Source organism: Anser cygnoides, chromosome Z, assembly GCF_040182565.1.
Source record: "Anser cygnoides isolate HZ-2024a breed goose chromosome Z, Taihu_goose_T2T_genome, whole genome shotgun sequence".
Taxonomy (NCBI): domain Eukaryota; kingdom Metazoa; phylum Chordata; class Aves; order Anseriformes; family Anatidae; genus Anser; species Anser cygnoides.
The window spans coordinates 45,995,836-46,014,025 of NC_089912.1; the positions used below are offsets into that span (position 1 = coordinate 45,995,836).

General features: G+C 38.7%; 1 protein-coding gene across 7 annotated transcripts in view; it reads left to right on the plus strand.

Annotated features, from left to right (window-relative positions):
• The window catches only part of PRUNE2 (prune homolog 2 with BCH domain), a 139,279-nt gene that overhangs the window by 81,179 nt on the left and 39,910 nt on the right, over nt 1-18,190 (plus strand). For 5 of the 7 annotated variants that reach the window (XM_066987972.1, XM_066987974.1, XM_066987976.1 and 2 more), the window contains exons 8-10: nt 667-7,198; nt 7,651-8,234; nt 8,349-8,479. In XM_066987972.1, the coding sequence (XP_066844073.1) occupies nt 667-7,198; nt 7,651-8,234; nt 8,349-8,479 (7,247 nt within the window). Of the gene's footprint in view, nt 1-666; nt 7,199-7,650; nt 8,480-18,190 lie in introns of all 7 variants that reach the window. The other 2 variants (XM_066987970.1, XM_066987971.1) reach the window with 1 other exon arrangement.

The following is an 18,190-nucleotide window of genomic DNA, read 5'->3' on the forward strand; positions in this document are numbered from 1 at the left end:
ACCTAATAAAAATGCTGAATAGTCACAAGAAATATAATAAGACAGAATATTTTTCAGCTTAGTTAAAACAGGATGATCTTTTTTTACTGGTTTTGTCTTGGTTTTCTATTGTGATCTACACAATCAAATCTTTGACAGTGGGTCATAAACAAACACATTGTAAACGGTAATGACCAGAACTCATGTCAGTGTATTTTATTGCTAAATAATTTAAGCTCTGAAATGAACCCAAATTATTTCTAGAATGTTAGTTTATCCAGTCAGATGCTGTCCATTTTATTTCCCATATATTTGTTCCCAAACTGAGGAATTCATTCCAGGGGCAACTTCTTGTACCTTTTTCTTGGTCTTAAAAACTCAGAAATCTTAAGGCAACAACTAACCATTTATTTGGATTTTTTTTTTACTAATGAGAAGTGAACTTGAAAGTCAAATACTATAATTTCAAGTAAACATTCTGACCAGTTACATAATACATATTTTGTATTAAAATTTAATTTTAATATTCCGTCTATTTAGGGTTCATAAAAAGGCTGTTGTAGTCAAATGGCAAATTAATAGGTTAACATGAATAGATAGGTATGATTATTGCACAGTGAAGTAGACAACACTGTGCCCTGGTACCTATGATTGCAATGGCATTTGAAACATCCTATTTTTCAACAGATTTGCTGCGAATTAGAAGAATGTCAGAATCCTTGTTTGGAGTTGGATCCTCTAGAATGTGGATGTGACCAAATTCTTATTTATCATCAAGAAAATTCTATGGTGACCTGTGATCAAATTTTTCTTCTCATTAAGGAAGTCATAAATAGAAGACAACCAGAAATGGTATCAAACAGTAGAACTTCTTCTACTGAAGCTGTTGCTGGGAGTGCTCCACTTTCACAAGGATCTTCTGGTATTATGGAGTTATATGGTTCTGATGTAGAACCACAGCCCAGTTCTGCCAATTTTATAGAAAATCCTCAAGATCTAAATGGATCCATACAAGCCCACGTTGATCTTAATGTAGATCTTGTGAGTCCAGACAGTGGGTTGGCTACCATTAGAAGCAGCCGGTCTTCCAAGGAGAGCTCTGTTTTCCTTAGTGATGACAGTCCCGTTGCAGAAGGTGGTGCTTCCCATCATAGTCTTCTGCCTGGCTTTGATTCCTACAGCCCTATTCCTGAAGGAGTAATAGCAGAAGAACAAAAACCTCAATCTAGAGACAACAGCGACAACTTTGACCTTTTCAATTTTGATCTAGCACCTGTGGTTGCAGCTCCATCTGAGTCATCGTCTCGTTCTGTTGACTGTTCTCCAGCAGATGACTATTTCCTTAATAGTGATTCATCAGAAGGACAACAACTCACTGTGCAGAAAGAACTTGATGAGGCAAACCTTTTAGAAAGTGATACAGCGAATTATTCAACTGACTTACTTATGACAGCAAATGAGGAAGACAATTTAGCTGAATTTGATGAGAATCCAGGAGAAATGTGTGAAAAGGCTTCAAGTTTGATCAACTTAGTTGAAGGTGATTCTTCCTCACCAGAAATGTTGAAATCTTCTGATTCAAGAATTCCACCAACTCCTATGAACAGTCTAGTAGAAACTTCACCATTAGATAATGGGCAGCCTTTGTTTTTCCCACAAGATGTCATTAAAAAAATTAATGAAATAGATGACACAAAGTATTCTCAGTCTCGTGTTAGATATGGAAGCTGGTGGGATGGTTTTGACCTAGAGTCCCGAAATGCCGATACATGGAGTTCAAGTGAGCAGGAATCTGTATTTCATAGCCCTGTCTTATGGAAGGATTGCAACACAAGTCCATTGCTACGAGAACATGTTGACAGAAGAGCATCAGATTCTGTATTCCTCCAAAAGCAGCCAAAGCAAATGGAATACATGAGACCAGGTCTGTGGGATAATCAGTTTAAACAAGACAATCAGAAACAGGAGAACAAAGAGGAAAACAGTGAAGATTTGTGTTTGCAGGCTACTTCTTTAGAGGAGACAGAGCAAGAACCAGAGAGTTTTACTGACCCATGGAGGGTCAGTCAGCCAACACCTGTGATGTCAGAGGCATGGTGTAGTAGTGAAGGGAAAGTTAGTCAGCTAGCTGGAGACTCTTATGAAGCCTGGATTAAATTTGATGCAGAAGACATTGCTAGATCCTCAGAAAATTTATGGAACATGCCAAAACTGGATAGAGAAAAAAAATCAGTGAATGTTCCTGAGGAATGGGCCATATCAAAAACTAGTTTATCAGATTCTTCAGAGATCACAGCAGACAATGAGACTGAAAATCCACCTGTCCAGGTATCTCCAGAAGCCTGGGATAAAGAAAGAGATTATTCACTAGAAGAATATGGAATATCTGAAAATACAAATTCTGGTATCAACAATATGCAAAATAATTCCAGATTACAAATGGAGAAAAACACTCTGTTAGGTGATGCTAAACATAGACCAAAACAATTTGAAAATATAGAGGCCTGGAATATATATGATAAAAACATCAGGAAAGAAGTAACAGAAATAGTGGTTCCCTGGGATGGTACTTTCTCATATAAACGCTCAGATCTTAGTTCATCAAACATAGGTGAAGATTTAGTTGTTTCACCACCAGACACCAGTTACTCAACATCTGATTCATATATATCACCTACATATGTGGAAGATGAAGGAGAAAATGAGGACAAAGATTTTGACCAAGCAACAGTTACTGATAAATTGATAAACCCAAATTTGGTTGAACCAAAAGCACTCGAGAAAGCGAATAATGAACCATTATCTCCTAGAAACATGCCTTTTTCAAACCCCATGGACACAGACATCTGGAACACACCCCTAAATAATGTTGCCCAGTTACAAGAAAGAAATTCTGAAATTACTGCTCTTTCTACCTCTGCTAAGCCTTTACTTAATTCAGAACAGGCAACTAATCAGTATTTTTCAACTGAGATATATAACAATGGAAATAACGTCCCTGTATCTGAAAACAGAAGAGTACCACCAGTATACAATCAAACAGTGAATGACTTATCACCACCACAGAATGAATTAAATACTGGACAGACTTCAGCTGGAAACATAGAAACAGTGACCAGTGTTCTTGTAGAAGACACGGACACATCTATGCTGAGTTTAGATGCTGGGGATAGTTTGGCTCAGAAAACATGTGACATAGGAATTGAACTACTGAGTAAGGAGGCACCAGAGAATACTGGTGATGTTGATGAAAAGCTGGATAGCCAGCATTCAGAGCAGCAGCTGAACTCATGGAGTTTACAAAGTGAACAGGATTGTGAGGAAGGCTGGGACAATGTCGTTGTCATCTCTCAGGAAGGGGAAGAGAAATACATGAGAACAGACGACACAAATGGAAAGCAGACTATGTCTGACATTTGTAACAAACCTGTGCAAGATGACAGTGAATTTTCATGTAATGCAGATTCAGAAGAAAACAGATTAACTTCTGAAGTTCTCAGCTCCCTAGAAAAAATGAGTAGTGTTAGTCTAGAAGACTTAGTCACAGAGAATGAGTCATTTTCCAATGAAATTAATCTAATCAGTCATGAAGAGAAGAGAGAATTGTTGCAGAATGTTGCAGAGTCTTCTTTAAATGTTGCTGAGGAAGACAGGAATTATGAATCTTTAGGAGACTCCAGTCCACAAAACTATAGTTATAGTGAAACAACTCAGCCACTTAGTGAGAAGGATGAAAAGGAGACTACAGTTACAGAGGATGCAATAAGTCCTGAGATGGAAAATATCTCTGAAAATTCTCATAAGGGTAGTGATAATCCTGAAAATAATTCTTCTAAAATGCCTGGAAAATCAGGCATCTGGAATGACTCTGGAAAGACTGTTTGTGACTTAGCCACGTCGATTCCTTTGATGAATGAACCACCAGAAGCACTGGGAGAAGTGGGAGACAGCTTACATAAAGTGGTTCATAACCATACAGACATTTCTGAGTTAATATCTTTTGAAAATAGCTCAGAACTAAGCAGCACTCATGAAAAGGTTTTCATAGTTGAGTCTCCACAAATTAACTGTCAGAAGAGTCCTTCTGCTGAATATGTCAGTGTTCCTGACATCACAGATATGTCTATGGTGGAAAATTTATTTTCACATGAAATAGCTTCAAGGAGAAATGAAAATTCTGAAAATTTAGAATCTGCTAATAACCTTTGCAGAGAGCTTTGTGTAACACTTAATGACAGTTTTCCCAAAACTGCTTGGAATTTACAGCAATGTGAAGATTTGAAATCTTCTGCAACAAATTCTGAGACAAGTGAAGTCCATGAAATGGCAAACACCACAAGCAGCATTTCAAAGGATATACAGATCAAAAGTTATTTGGAAGAAGATAGTGTATGGAGTGGTTCAATGAATGATTATACACACTCAAGTGGAACAAGTCCTGATTTAAGTGATGCATCTGTGAATGTGTGGGGAGACCTTCCAGTTGCCAGTCATCACAAAGAAAGTAGAGATACGTGGGATATTAGAAGTGATAAAAATCTTGAGGATGCTTGTAAAAGAAAAGAATTTGGGAATGAATTTCAAGAAGGATTTGAAACAAGTGCTGAACAGAACAAAGTTCCTAAAAGCTTAGATTTTTGGAATGCCCATGTAGATGATGATACTGTATCTTCTTTATCAAGTCCTGAAATAAATGAGTATTCAGAGAATTCAGAGGCATGTCCAGAACTAATGAATGAAGATTCCACTTCTGAAAACAAAGCATCTGAAATTGGAGAGGATTATGCACAATCCAGTGCAAGAAGTCCTGAAACAAACAAAGATGATTCAGACGCGAAAACTGAGGTGGGAGAGGAGATCCAGACAGATGTCTTAAATGAAACAGTTAAAGCTGGGAATGTGTCACAGGAGAACTTGACTGTAATGAAATATAATGAAAATTCTGAATATTTAGATCACTGGGAAACACTTCAGAATAAAGATGAAGTGAGTATTTTCAGTGAAAAAATGGGTAGCACAGAAGACTCACATTTGTATCAAATGGATGAAGATACCACAATGACTTTTGCTGTTGGTGATAAGGAAGACTATTCTTCAGAAGCTGCAGATACGTGGAGTATGTCACTAGAAGCTGATTTAAGAACTGATCCAAAATCCACTGTAGGAACATTTGATTTTTCACATGGTAGTTCAGAATGGTGGAATTCACCAACTTGTGAAGAAAAGTCTGTGGAAGACCAGTATTCTCTTTCAAGTCACTCTGTAAAAGAACAATTAACAAACAGTAAGGAAGAGTCCTGCAGGTCACCTTCACAAGATGAAGAACTAACAGAAGCGCATTTTGTTGAAACAGATAATGATAGAAATCAGCCTCCCCACCTTTACTGTGATGGAGGAGAAAATGAAAAACTAATATATCCTATGAATAGTTCTGATAGTCAAGTAAATCAAGACATTGTAGAGTTCAAACAATTTGATCCTTTCATACTAGATAAAGAAGAAGGGGTCTTGAAAGAGCAAATGTTTCCTGCAGATGAGGGAAATCAATTGACTTCACAGAATCCTTTTTCAGATTATCAACAAGGTATGTCAAGTACAGCAGTTCAAGAAAACACAGTTCTTGATCTACCAAAAGACAATGAGAGAAATTCAAGTCTCATTCCTCAAGAACAACAGCCAGACACCTGTGAAACATCAGAAGTGCACACCCCCCAGCCAGGTGCTTTCCTTGTAGAAGACTTATCTTTTGAAATGACAGAGAAGTCAAGTCCAGGATGGAGTGTATTGGTTCCCCAAACTGCAGTTATCCCAGATATTTTACAAGATAACACACAAGAAAGTAATCAGTTGTTTTCAGTGGAACCTGACCTGTGGACTAATGCTGAGCAGCTTGTCACTTTGAAATCAGATAGTGAAAATCCTGATCTGTTAAGTCATTGTGACCAAGACAATAGTTCTGAGGCATCAAGCAGTCCAGATGTGTGCCAAGAGCATGAAGTTAAGCATTCCTCTATCCTGTCTTCTCAAATTAGCATGGAGCCCGAAGCTGAAGATAGTCAGCTGATTCACACACAGTCAAATATGAGTGAAGATGCAGATGCTGATTCAAAGTGTCAGTTCTTAATGCAGAAGGTAGAGGCAGAGTCTGAAAGTAATGGTCCCCAAGACTACAATCAGGGAAAGGATGATGAATCCTATCAGTTAGACTCTTCTAATACTCAGGAGCCTTCAGATTTTGCAATTCTGAAATGTGGTCTACAAAACGAAGTTGTTACTGAGGCGGTTGAGTCGGTTGAAATCCCCAGTGAAGTTTTAGGAGCGACGTCCTTAGATCTGAAAGACACATTCCATGGAAGTTATACTCCTGAAAGCCGTCAAGGAACACCATCTGATTCAGCTCAAATAGTGACCTTCCAAACACATTTTGTTCCCATGGATTTCAGTGTACCTGATAGGGCAGAACAAAGCCTACAAGAAACGAATGCTTTGGCTGAAGCTGGAATATATTCTGCTATTGACCATATGACAATAACTGGTGATGAGCTGGACGTACCAGAAGAATATGTGGTTGGATCTGAGACAGGGGTAGAACATAACATCCTTAACACACCAGTTGTTAGTACCCCAGTGAGCACATGTGGTGAAATTAACATACTGGAACTAGCAGGCAGTGAAACAGCAGACAGGGAATCAAGTGATGCACAGATATTCTTTCCCAAATCCTTTCTTCCTGGTGATAATGAAGGCCGTGAATCTGATTCAAATAATCAACTGATTGATGACATAGTGAAAGAAAATGAAGATGTAGTTGAGAATGATGTTCCTGTGTTTAAGGAAGTGCCCAGTGATCAGTCACCAGCAACATGCACTCCACCATCCTATGTGTCTTTTGATGCCGAACCCTCTAGCAGCAGAGAGTGTAAGAAGGACGAGCTCTTGTTACAGCAGCCATTTTGTGACAGCGTTTCTTTGGAAAAGCCTTTACCACTGCTTACCCCTTTAGAAGCTGCTGAAGGCATCCTAATGATCAAAGAAAACAGCATCAAAGATCATCTATCCAACACATCAACAGAGGGTCTTCAGGAGAATTGCACGTCAGTACCTTCACTCTTAGAGCCTGAAGTAACTCTAGGAGGTTCTGAGGTTCTGAAAGGAAAATCTGAAGCAGACACAACTGATATCGACTCACCGCCAGGTGGAGATAAAGAATCACCTGATGGTAAGAAAACCTGCACTCTTTCCAGAGCAAGTTCATAGGACAAAGAAAGAGGGAAATGTCTGGAGAATTACTGCTGAATGTTGAGGCTTTGAGTGAAGTTCGAAGTTTGTGTCCCCCCGATGTACAAAGCTCGTTAACTGGAGAACACCTCTAGCATCACGCTTCTAGACAGATCTAAACCCTTTAAACATTGCAGTAGGGACGTTATTTCTGTTGTTCATACAGGGTCTACGGGACACTGAATCATTTGTCCCATAGGAGTGATTATGGTGTTAATGTATAATCTTTAACAATAATAATGATGATGATGTTATAAAATTCAAGTACACATTAACAGAGGCTCTCAAAGCAAACTGAGAAGAGCTCTTTCACAATACTGATATAAAGAGATCATGGTGACTAAAAGGATAATTCAAAAACTAAAAAGAGTTTCTGTTTGCCTTTTTTTTTAGATGCTGGCACTGACTCCCTGCTTTGTAGGAAGAATACGCCAAGAAATTCCTCTGAGAGCCCTGAACTGGGAAGTACAGAAAGTAAGGAAGATGTGAGGATACAAGTGCACAGAGATCCAACTTCACTGGATATGGATTACATCCTTGTTACTGAGGAAGAAAATACACTGTCAGAAAAGGATACACTTGAAACAAAAGAAAGTGATTTTGCATTACGAGAGGCTAATGTAGCTGAACAAACAGAATTGCATGAACGAATTTCACCAGGCTCCTTGGATACCTTTCAGCCGATCTCCATAATAAACAAAAGGGAAGACCAGTCTGTTTGTGAGACTGAATGGGACTTAGATGAGAAAAGCTCTTCTATCGTGCCCAAAAAAGTGGATGATGAAAGGAGATCACAGGAAAGCTGTGGGCAAGATGAGGGCTGGATTATATTGGGCCAGAATGAAGTTAGTGATGTATCACCTGCAGAAATTTCTGCCGAGTCAGAGATGACAAAACCAGGGTCTGGACATTCTGGCAAAGAACTGGAAGCTGCTGTAGCACAGGAATTGATTCTTGACACTCAAGCAGAATCTCAGGTAGAAATTTCTGTTCCAAAATCATTTGAACATGAGGGCTGCTCTCCCTTGGATGGTCTGTCTACTGAGGACGAGAGTATGAACATCACAAGAACACATGCTTTTGTGTTGCAGGTGGCTGGTGGTGATGCTCAATCAGAAGCAAACTCTCAACAGAGTCTCGGAAATAACATAGCAACAGAGCAAGAAATTAAAGAAGAAATAGTGTTTCTCAACACTGAAAGAAAACTGAGTCAAAAATCAGGGTAAGGAAGAAACTACTCATTTCCTTTCACAAGTCTTCTGTTTACTCATTGTCAATGTTATTAAAGTGTATAAGATTACAAATTGATGGCAGGACTTTCAAGTCTGAAGTACTAATTTTATTTATGTGGTTTAAGTATCTCTATATTCCTCCCTGGGTTAAAACAGTCTTGATTCTTGGTCTCTCGAATATGAGTCAAGTTAGGACTCTTGTAATGCAGGAAGATAGTAACACCACTTCCTTGCAGAAATAAGTCCATCTTCATTAATGAAGTCCCACAGACTCATAATCTGCCTTTAAGTCTTAAACAGCTGTGGCCAGGGAACCCCCAGGACCGCTACTGCTGGTATTGCTCATCCAGATGCAATGCCAGTGATGAGACTGTGGAGGCGCTGAAGTGAAGTACTATTCCTGCCTTGTGGACAAATGTTCGGTAGGAAGATGGGAGGGGATAGATACCTAGAGTCTGAAAAACATACTGCTTATGGAAGAAAGAAAAGGATGATGAAGAATTACCGTCTTTGCAGTTATTTTCAAGCTGTAGCAAGGTCAGAGCAGCATTTCTTTCTGTGCTGACTGGCTTGGCAGTTTAGACGATATAGGTTGAGTATATTTGTGCCTCCCTTCAAGTGGACGTGCAGCCTCTGTGTAGGCAGAATCTATCACCAGACAGAGAAGGAGATGACCCTGGCTCTGGACTCCATGTGCTGTAGCGCTTTGGTGCTTCTGTTGTTGCCTCCTCATCTTTTACAGCCAGGAGGTTGTAACAGCTACTGTACACTTACAGGGTAGCCACAGAGATGCAAGTGTGGAAGTTTGATCTCCTGGGCATCTTGCAGTTTTACAGAGAGGAACCTGGCGGGGTGTTTATATGGTGAAATTCTCATGAATAGCAAAAGAAACTTCCTGGTACAAATAAAACTGAGGGGTGTAACTTCTTCATATGCGTTTCTCCTTTTGAGCTGCACTTAGCTAAAAGAACATATGTGGTATGAAACATAGTAACATGCTCTTCTTGTAAAATGTAAGACTGATTTTTTTTTTAAAGTTTCTCCTAAGCACTTCAATGTAGACTACATAACACCTTCATAGCTGCTATTATCAGGTTTTGATTGACTAGCAATTTATTTTAGACCTTATTTTTTTTGTACTTTCACTAACTATTCATCAATTTTAGCAGTACATTTTTTCCCCTTAAAGTTTGCATACCTGTCTATGACAGTGCAACCCTGACAACAACATGTACCAATAGTCTCTGATAGAAGAACACTGCTTTTTACTAACCCAGAAATAGCAGTTCAAGTCCTATTAACATTTTCAAAATGAAGAGTTCAATGACCGTGGCTTATCTTCCCTCAGACTTGTTAAAATACCTCCTCTCTAAACATTTTCGCACATTTTTCAAAGAGTGTGTTGTTAGCACAAGATCAGACACTGTTAAAGCTGAGCTGTTTTTAATACACAGTACTCTCTGGCTTAATTCTAAACATATATATAACAACATTACTTGCAGGCTTAAACTTAAGCACCTGTATAGGACTTTAGGTTGTTTTGACAGAAAGTATTCTGGGTTATATACTTTACTCCCCAGCTCTGTATCTGGCTGAAATTGCCTCAGTTTCTAGGCAGACAGTACTGAGGAGAATATGTGACAAGAGAGGCTCGGTTTCTGTGGAGCAGTGACAACTTTTGTTGACGCAGGTTAGCATTTGCTGCCCTCAGGAAAAAGGCAAGTCTTCAGAAGTGTCAGCAGGAGATGAGTGCCACCCAGTTCTGTAATGTCTAAAGTAAACTAAATGCTGAGTGCTTGACCCCGGAACTATCAAAAATAAACTAGTTGGCACAACATTTCCGTTCCACCCCATCCACCAAATTTCTAACTTCTATTCTGGAAGGAAAATTTAAAAATTTGAAATCTTCTACAAATAGAGAAATTTGGAAAAAGCAAAACAACCAAAATCCCCAAGGAGTTGTTTGGAATCCACGTTAGTGTATGAAAAAGTGGCTTGAGATTTATGTTACCTAGGAAAACTAACATTCATTGACTTTGGAATGGTCTGCTTGTTAGGAATAGCCCACATGCTGGAAGCCTTCCTCTCCATTAGCTTTGCAGGCTTTCTCTGGGAGTTTGTCAAAAGCAACTCATTCAATGAATAAAACTGTTGGTTTTTTGACAGATAATTTCTAGTGAAAATCTTTAAATCAAAAAATTCTTAATACCTCTGCTCACAATAAATACTGAATGGGACAGGAAATAGGAGGGGTTGTTTAGATGTGCTGGCTAACTGCAGGCTTGCAAATCTCACATGAACAAATCAGCTGTCAAATCCTTTGTCTCCCATTTAAAATAAATAAATAAATTAATTAATTAATTAGTTAAACACAGCCAGATGCTGACCCTGCTTAAGTCACACTGACTAATTACATGCAGGCAGCGTCCCAGGGTTTGAGTTGCCATGCTTACATGCCAGTGATGCTAACATTCCACAGGTGAAAAAGAAAACTGGTCCAGGTGCCTGCTTGTAAATGATTTTTACAAATCAACACAATGGAGTTGAGAAAACTTTAAAGCATTAAGATTCCTTGTGAGATACTTCAAAAAAGACCCTGATTTTCAAACTTACACTGGCACTACAAAAAACACCCCTATGGTCATGGATTTATAACTTCTTTTTTTTTTTTTTTAAACATCCTTTTGCTATGAGTCGCTGGATCCACTTTGAGAAGTGCTCTGCTGTTGCTTAGGAATTTCTGTTTATCTCCAGAGTAAAAACTTGAATCTTTTACTACAATAGTAGTTTGCATTGACGTTTCAGATGCAGAACATTCATTATTATTAGTGCTTAGTATATTCCCTTAGACTGATTCCTGAATTAAAGTAAAAAAAATACTGGACCATATTATTGACTATTAAGTGTGTTTTCAGCTAAATGCCTGGTGCGATATGATGCATCGCACAAGGAAAGAACACAGCAATCCTTGGTCTAGAAGGCCTGGGGAAACTTCCATTGTGGGATTTTTTGTTATCTGAATCAACAGTGACTGTTGTATGTACCAAATGTATTTTCAGTGGCTATTTCTGTCCTTAATGGTAATTAAGTTGAAGCCCAGAGAAGTAAAGAAAAGCGAAGAAGTCATTCAGCATCTGCATTAACAAACAATTATGGAAGCCCAGAACCATTAAAATCTACTTTACTTTGGGTTTGTGTTTTGTTGTTAGATGTTTTGAGTTGGTAAGGTAGAAACTCTAATGGAAGTATTCTGCACCATTAATATTATTCAAAATATTCCTCTCCTGGGAGGACTTCATACCTAATAGAGATTGCTTTATGGTGCAGTTTTACCCTCAGGTTCCCCTGTGATTTGTAGCTGAAGTTCAATAAACTTATAATAAGCTGATATGTTTGGGTGGTTGGATAATAACTTTTTAGCTAGTGGCAGAGACACATGCAGATGTTCCTACAGATGCCCATAGCATGGCCATGGAGGTTTTGATCCCTTTGAAACCAAGGAAGACACACAAAGAAATATTGTAGTAGCATATTAAAAACACGGAAATAATTATTTCTGGATTATATGCCAGTTTCATTAAACCTCTTGCATAAACAACTGAAGAAACAGCAACTGATGTAGAAGCTTGTAATTAGAGACACTAATGCATTTCAGAGACACTTTTAGAAACACAAGTTCCTTCTGAAAGTAAGTACACCTCAGTGGTGCAGCTTGCAAATCTGAAATTAATTGACCTTCTTGGCCAGCAAAGCTTAAAACAATGTGATACAGTAGAACTGCCAGCCCTATGGGAGGTTGTGTCACTAGTGTTGTCATGTGAGAGAAGAAACTCTCCTTTTCTCTTTGTATCGCCGTAGAGTTTCTGGACAACCTGATGGTGCTCATTATCAGGCTCTGATTCTGCCGAAGATCTACATCTCTGAAGCAGGCTTTTGGTAGAACTGAACCGAAGTCTGAGAGTTAGAGACATGTCCTTCTGCCTAACTTCTTGTACTTCTGAAAGGCCATAATTTTGACCCAGCAGTTCCTTTGATGCTTCACTAAATGTGACTCATGCTTTGACTGAAAATTTCTAAGCTTATGCTTAATTAAGCCTGCTTTGGATCAGAAAATTTAGGATCCTTTATCTGAAGGTCTGGCTGTGTAGCTGTGCCCTGAGCACAGATTACATTCTCTGTTCATTTTTTTGTTGTTGTTTTGTTTTTTGTTAAATAGTTTTGCTTTATGCAATTACGTTTGAATTCAGGGACCAGAACCTGTAACACCCTTCTCTGTGACAGTACTCCTAGAAGTGACTTTCTGTCATTTCAATCACAATCAAGATCTTTCTGTACTGCATACTGTGCTTCTCCCAGGGAAGCTTTCCTTATGGCCTGCTGGTTGTTTCATAGCCCTTGGGGGTTGTATAGAAGGTAGGTACCTTATTTTTAGGCATGTACTTCACCTTCACATCCTTAAATATGGCACAAACACAGTACCTCTGATGAAAAAATGAACTTGTTATTTGTACTGAAACAGATGATGGGGGCATCCCAACCAACTGATAACTGAATTGGTAGTCCAAAGTTTATGGAGTTACAGAGTTCGTTTACGCAAAAACTGTCTTCTAAGCCCCTTTTTGAATCTACAATTTATTCACGTCACAGTTTAGGTAAAACTGAAGTTCTTGCTTGCTGAACTGAAGTAGGTGCTGAAGTAAGTTGCTTGAATAGTGGAATAAGGGTCATTGAAGGATGCAGTTTGCTATGTGTTGTTTTTTTTTTCACTCATCCAGAAAGCGTCTGTCATTTTGGCTATGAAAATTGACTGTTATGAAGAGTGAATTATAGTTTTGAAGCAGTAAGTGTAAACAAGGAGAATGAAGAAGTGTATTAAAGACTTGGTGTCTACTGATCACTGCCCCTTTCATTCCATTGTCAACTATAACAGATCTCCAGGGTGTCCAAGTGAGTTTTAAGAAAATCTGTGACATGGTGGTAAAGCTCTTCCCTCCTGTTCTGTTTCTCTGCTGGAAAAAAAAAAAAAAAAAAAAAGCAGCAGGAAGAGAAGAGAAGTATGAGGATGCTTGCTAGTGTTAGAGCACTGAAGAGAGGATATAAATCTGTCTCACCAGAAATAATAAACAGCAGGGGGTTATTTGGCCTCATGAAAAAGTACAAAAAGATTTGATAACACATTATTAATGTCAATCTTTCTAGAAAGAAAACAGCTTTTCTTTATGGCTTTCCATATGTGAGCAGCCAACAGTGACTAAATTTAGAAAGGAAGAATTCATGCAGCATTATACAAATGTTGGGTATGCAGGATAACATACTTCACTGCTGCTGCTACTGGAGGTGAGCCAAGAATAAAATTTATGAGGACTGAAGGTAATTTTCTCCCTGATAGAAGACTAGCCTGTCTTACATAACTGTGTGAAGCTAGGTGCTGACGCAGTAGTGGAGAGCCAGAGGGAGAATACCATGCTAGCTTTTGCATATCTGCACACTTCTCACATCGTGTGATTGTGTATACCAGATCATTCCCTCTCTTGTCTTTGCTATAGGGAAGGATTCTCATTCTTTCCTTAGTAGGAAAAGGTTGAAAGAGCTGAGGGAAGTACTGTGATGTATTGACTAGAGGGGATAGTAAGAGCAATAGAGATAAGGGCATTGAAGTTTGGAAGGTTTGGGGGAGACTGTCGAAAATTGGTGGCAAAACTGAGTGGCAAAAAAATAAAGAATTTCTTTGAACAACTGCCAAGATTTATTTAATCCACTAACAACAACAACAAAAAATATTCTCCTCCTGATGTTCACAAAGAAGCAGGAATCACTCTTTTCTGCTCGCTTGCACAGCGAATTTTTGGAAAAGTTACTTCTTCCAGTGCCTATGTCCAAAATAGCTCACTGTAACCATTGCCGTGCCCAGTACTGTAAGTAAGCCCTAGTTTGCTTCCTGTTTTAATGGGCAATACAGTCTGCTATATTTCGGAAGCCTAAAGAATTGAAAATCTGTTGTAATTTAAGAGGCCACATTCTGCAAAGTAACCTTTACTTCCCTTTGGATGCCTGCTTCCTTTTTTTCCCTGCATGCCAATGGGCCTGTCATCTTTCACTTCTGTCATTGTTTATTAATTGGCCAAATACAGTGGAAAGCAATTCCAGGCACTCTGGGGACCAGACATGCAGCTTCAGTGGTGCTTCCATCTCCTGATGACCTCTGCGATGATGGACTTGAAATAGGAGTTGAACTCAGGTCTCCCACTTGGCAGTACAATGTGTGACGATTCACTAAACACGAGGAGCATGCTTTAAAGGTTAAAAATAAACATGCAAGGAAAGAAACAGCAACTGAGAAGGTTGCTTGTAGTCACTTCCATGTAAATGAGAATTAATGCATTGTAACAAAAGTAAAAAATAGATATGAAACTAAACAAAAGTTTTGATTGGCATGAGCAAGAACTCGTTAGGATTACTGGCTCAGAACTTGAGATTTCAATTGTCATCCAAGTTGACCGTTGCCATCGAAAGATGGGAAGCTATACAACTGATGTATTTTACACTGTTATATATTGTCTAATATAATTGGTGTAGTAATATACATTGCATACTAGAAGTTATATGTCATACATTATACTGTGTAAGGATGTTGCTTTTGTGAAAATGAAAGAATCACTGGGACAGATTCAGAGCAGAGAACTTTCCGACAGTATAGGTATTAAATTAACTAAAATATTTTTTTTTCTAACAATCTATTTTAGTGTCAGCAAATCTCACTACTAAGTTTTTATTTTAATTGATGAACGTAATAATATATGCTGTTCATGCATGTGTTTTCATAACACCATTTCTTTCCCTATACTTGATTTGGCCTATGAAGTCATGACAACCATATTTTTTGTTATCAATTTTGGGGTGATACAGTATTTTCCATCACCATCTGGAGGTTGAAAATTAATTAAAACTAAAAACCCAGTTTTCCATTGCAGAGCCAGCTGTTAAACAATAGCAGAAGCCAATATGGTGATGATCCCATTTTTGTAAAAACAGCATTAATATTTATATGCCAAATACCAAGTAGTTTAAAAATCTTTTAGCCTTTTAAGAGGACAGCACTGTAGTGATAGTCAAACAATTTAAAAGGGAGGAAAAAGGTATTTACTCACTTGAGATCGTGAGATTTTACTTAAATTGTGAGAATGGGCTGACAGATATGCTTTCTTAAGCCAAAAAGACCTGGACTACGTTTGTATGGTTTAGTGGCCACATCAAAAACTACCCTGCTATTCACAGCCCTACATTTTTCTGATTTAAGTCACTATCTAATTTATTCCAACCTTTGTGATCAGTGACAAGATTTCAGCCTGAAGCATTAGTGAGCTGTCAAACTTAACCCTGTTAATGCAAAACCTGACTTTTACAGTGAGCCCCAGTGAATTTTATGGGCCTCAGCAAAGACTCCTAAAATCTCAGAGATGATCTGTGTCATTCTGAGCACACAGGATGAAGGCTGCAGCTTCTACCATTTTGCCAGTTTCGTAGCAGTCATTCAGCTAATGATTTCTATTGTACAGAAATACTTTATAGCTATACTTCCTGTATACAGCTTCCTGGTGTCTGCACTTATGATCTCAAATGAATTAAAAATTGTCCACTTGAAAGAGTGCTTAAGAGTATCCCCATCTTTAGGAATGTTTAGTAGTTAGGTGGCAGTAGTATGAAAGATCACATTTTTGCAGCAGTGTCGTCTTTAGAAAGTATATTTTCATTTTGGTGATGATTTTTGTGTTTCTTTAAATGCTTGGTGTTCATCTGTTGTTCTTTAAAACAGTGACTGGGGACTGATTTACCAGGACATCTGCGGTAGACTGGAAGTTTTTCTGTAGGATTACTAATACCATGACGATCAAGATAGGAACTACTGAATTTTTGTTTATGCTGTGCTGTAGGTGTGCATGGAGCTGTACTGAGAAAAGAAAATATGGTTAGGTTTTTGTTTGTGTTTGATTGCTTATGGCCTAGAAATATGAGGTGGAAACATCTCCAATTCTCATTTAGGTCATCTTCAAGGAGGGGTTTCATAGTGTGAAGGGACAAACTAGCTGAAGGTTAAGCAGTCTAGGGCCTCTTGCCTTTCTAATTTACCCCCACTGAGCAGTAAGGGAACTGGATTGAAAGCTGTTTTCCATTCAGAATAAACAACTGGCATTTCTAAGGACCATACCCCCAGCAGGCTTTTATAAAAGGAGGCTGTGGGACTGCACTGCATGGGAACAAATGTCCTTCCTTCAATCAGACCCCTAAGAAACACAGTCGTGATCACAGGCTACAAGCATTGCTTCTTGGTGCTGATACAGTTTTGTCTTCCCAGTATTCACCCTGCTTTGTGAATTGTGTTTAAAAAGAAAAAAAAGATTTGCATATGCATTCCCATAGCTGAGTTGCAAACTGAACAAATTATGTAAAGCATGTTTGAATATGCATGTGCTCTATAGCCATCGATGCAAACAGAAATGAGGGCTGAGATGGGCTGAATCCATAAGAACTTTTGTCACACAATCTCTCATCGCAGGCTTTCCTCAGGCTCTGAAATGAAACAGTGGGGAGCTTTTCACTGCAACCAGCTGACTCGCCGTGTAAAAGTTTGGAGATGCTGTGACAAAGCTCCGCAGGGAACGTAAAAAAAATAAAAATAAAAATAAAAAGTTCACGGCTAAAGCACTGTTCTGTGCTCGTCTCAGCGTTCCCTTAACCCAAGCCCCGTAGCTGCTGGTTCATACAGCAGGCTATCTGAAGGCAGGTGATCACCCGTATTTAGCAGTACCACTAGTCACATGACAAGAAAATGGTGGAAGATCTGTATTCCTAGCAAACTGCTACAGAAAGAGGGATGCTGAAGTGCAGCAATAAAGCATCTTCACTGTTTTCCCAGTAGAAAGGCCTCTTCGAGTCTTTAGAAGGTAAGCGTCTCTTTACACCGAGAGGCTGATACACAGGTTTTCCAATTAGCGGCTCTATTGTTGCAGTTACTTCAGACAGAAAAAGGGGAAATGTTTGTTAGCAGGATGCAAAACACCCTGGACCTCATTACTGAAAATCAGGCAGCTGTATTTTAATTCTGTTGCAGCTCTTTCTGAGAGAAGCTTGCATCGGTTCAGCAGGATTTCTTTTGTCTGAGTGCAGACATGGTATTTGTAATTAGGGAACAAAACTTCACTGTACAGTCACCTAGCACTTTAGATTATTTTCAGTTTGTTTGCCTGGCTCTGAGGATAGGGTGAGCAAAAATGAATGTTGGGCTTTGTCACTGGATAACTTGCTTTCTAGGCTGTTTAATTACTAGCATAGCAATTGTTTGTGATAGCTCTTATTGTGGACTACTTGACAATGGTATTGTTTTAATTTTCTTGCTATCAATTGAAATGTATGGTTTTTGAATTTATTTGCAATAGCCTTTTATATTGTTGCAAGAGCAGAGACTGTAATCTTGGAAGGTACGTGACCAAGGATGCAGCGATAATCTCAGTGTTAAGAGGACTGAAAAAATACTGCAGAAGTCGTTTTGTACAGGCACGGTTTTTGTTTAAATCTAAAAAAAGGAGCTTGATTTGGCTTCATTCAGTCATTTGTATTTCCATTCATGATGAAGGAATGACAATATCTTTCAGTTTTAAGTGTGATAAACAGACAAATGATAGTGATGTACAGGGGGCACAGAA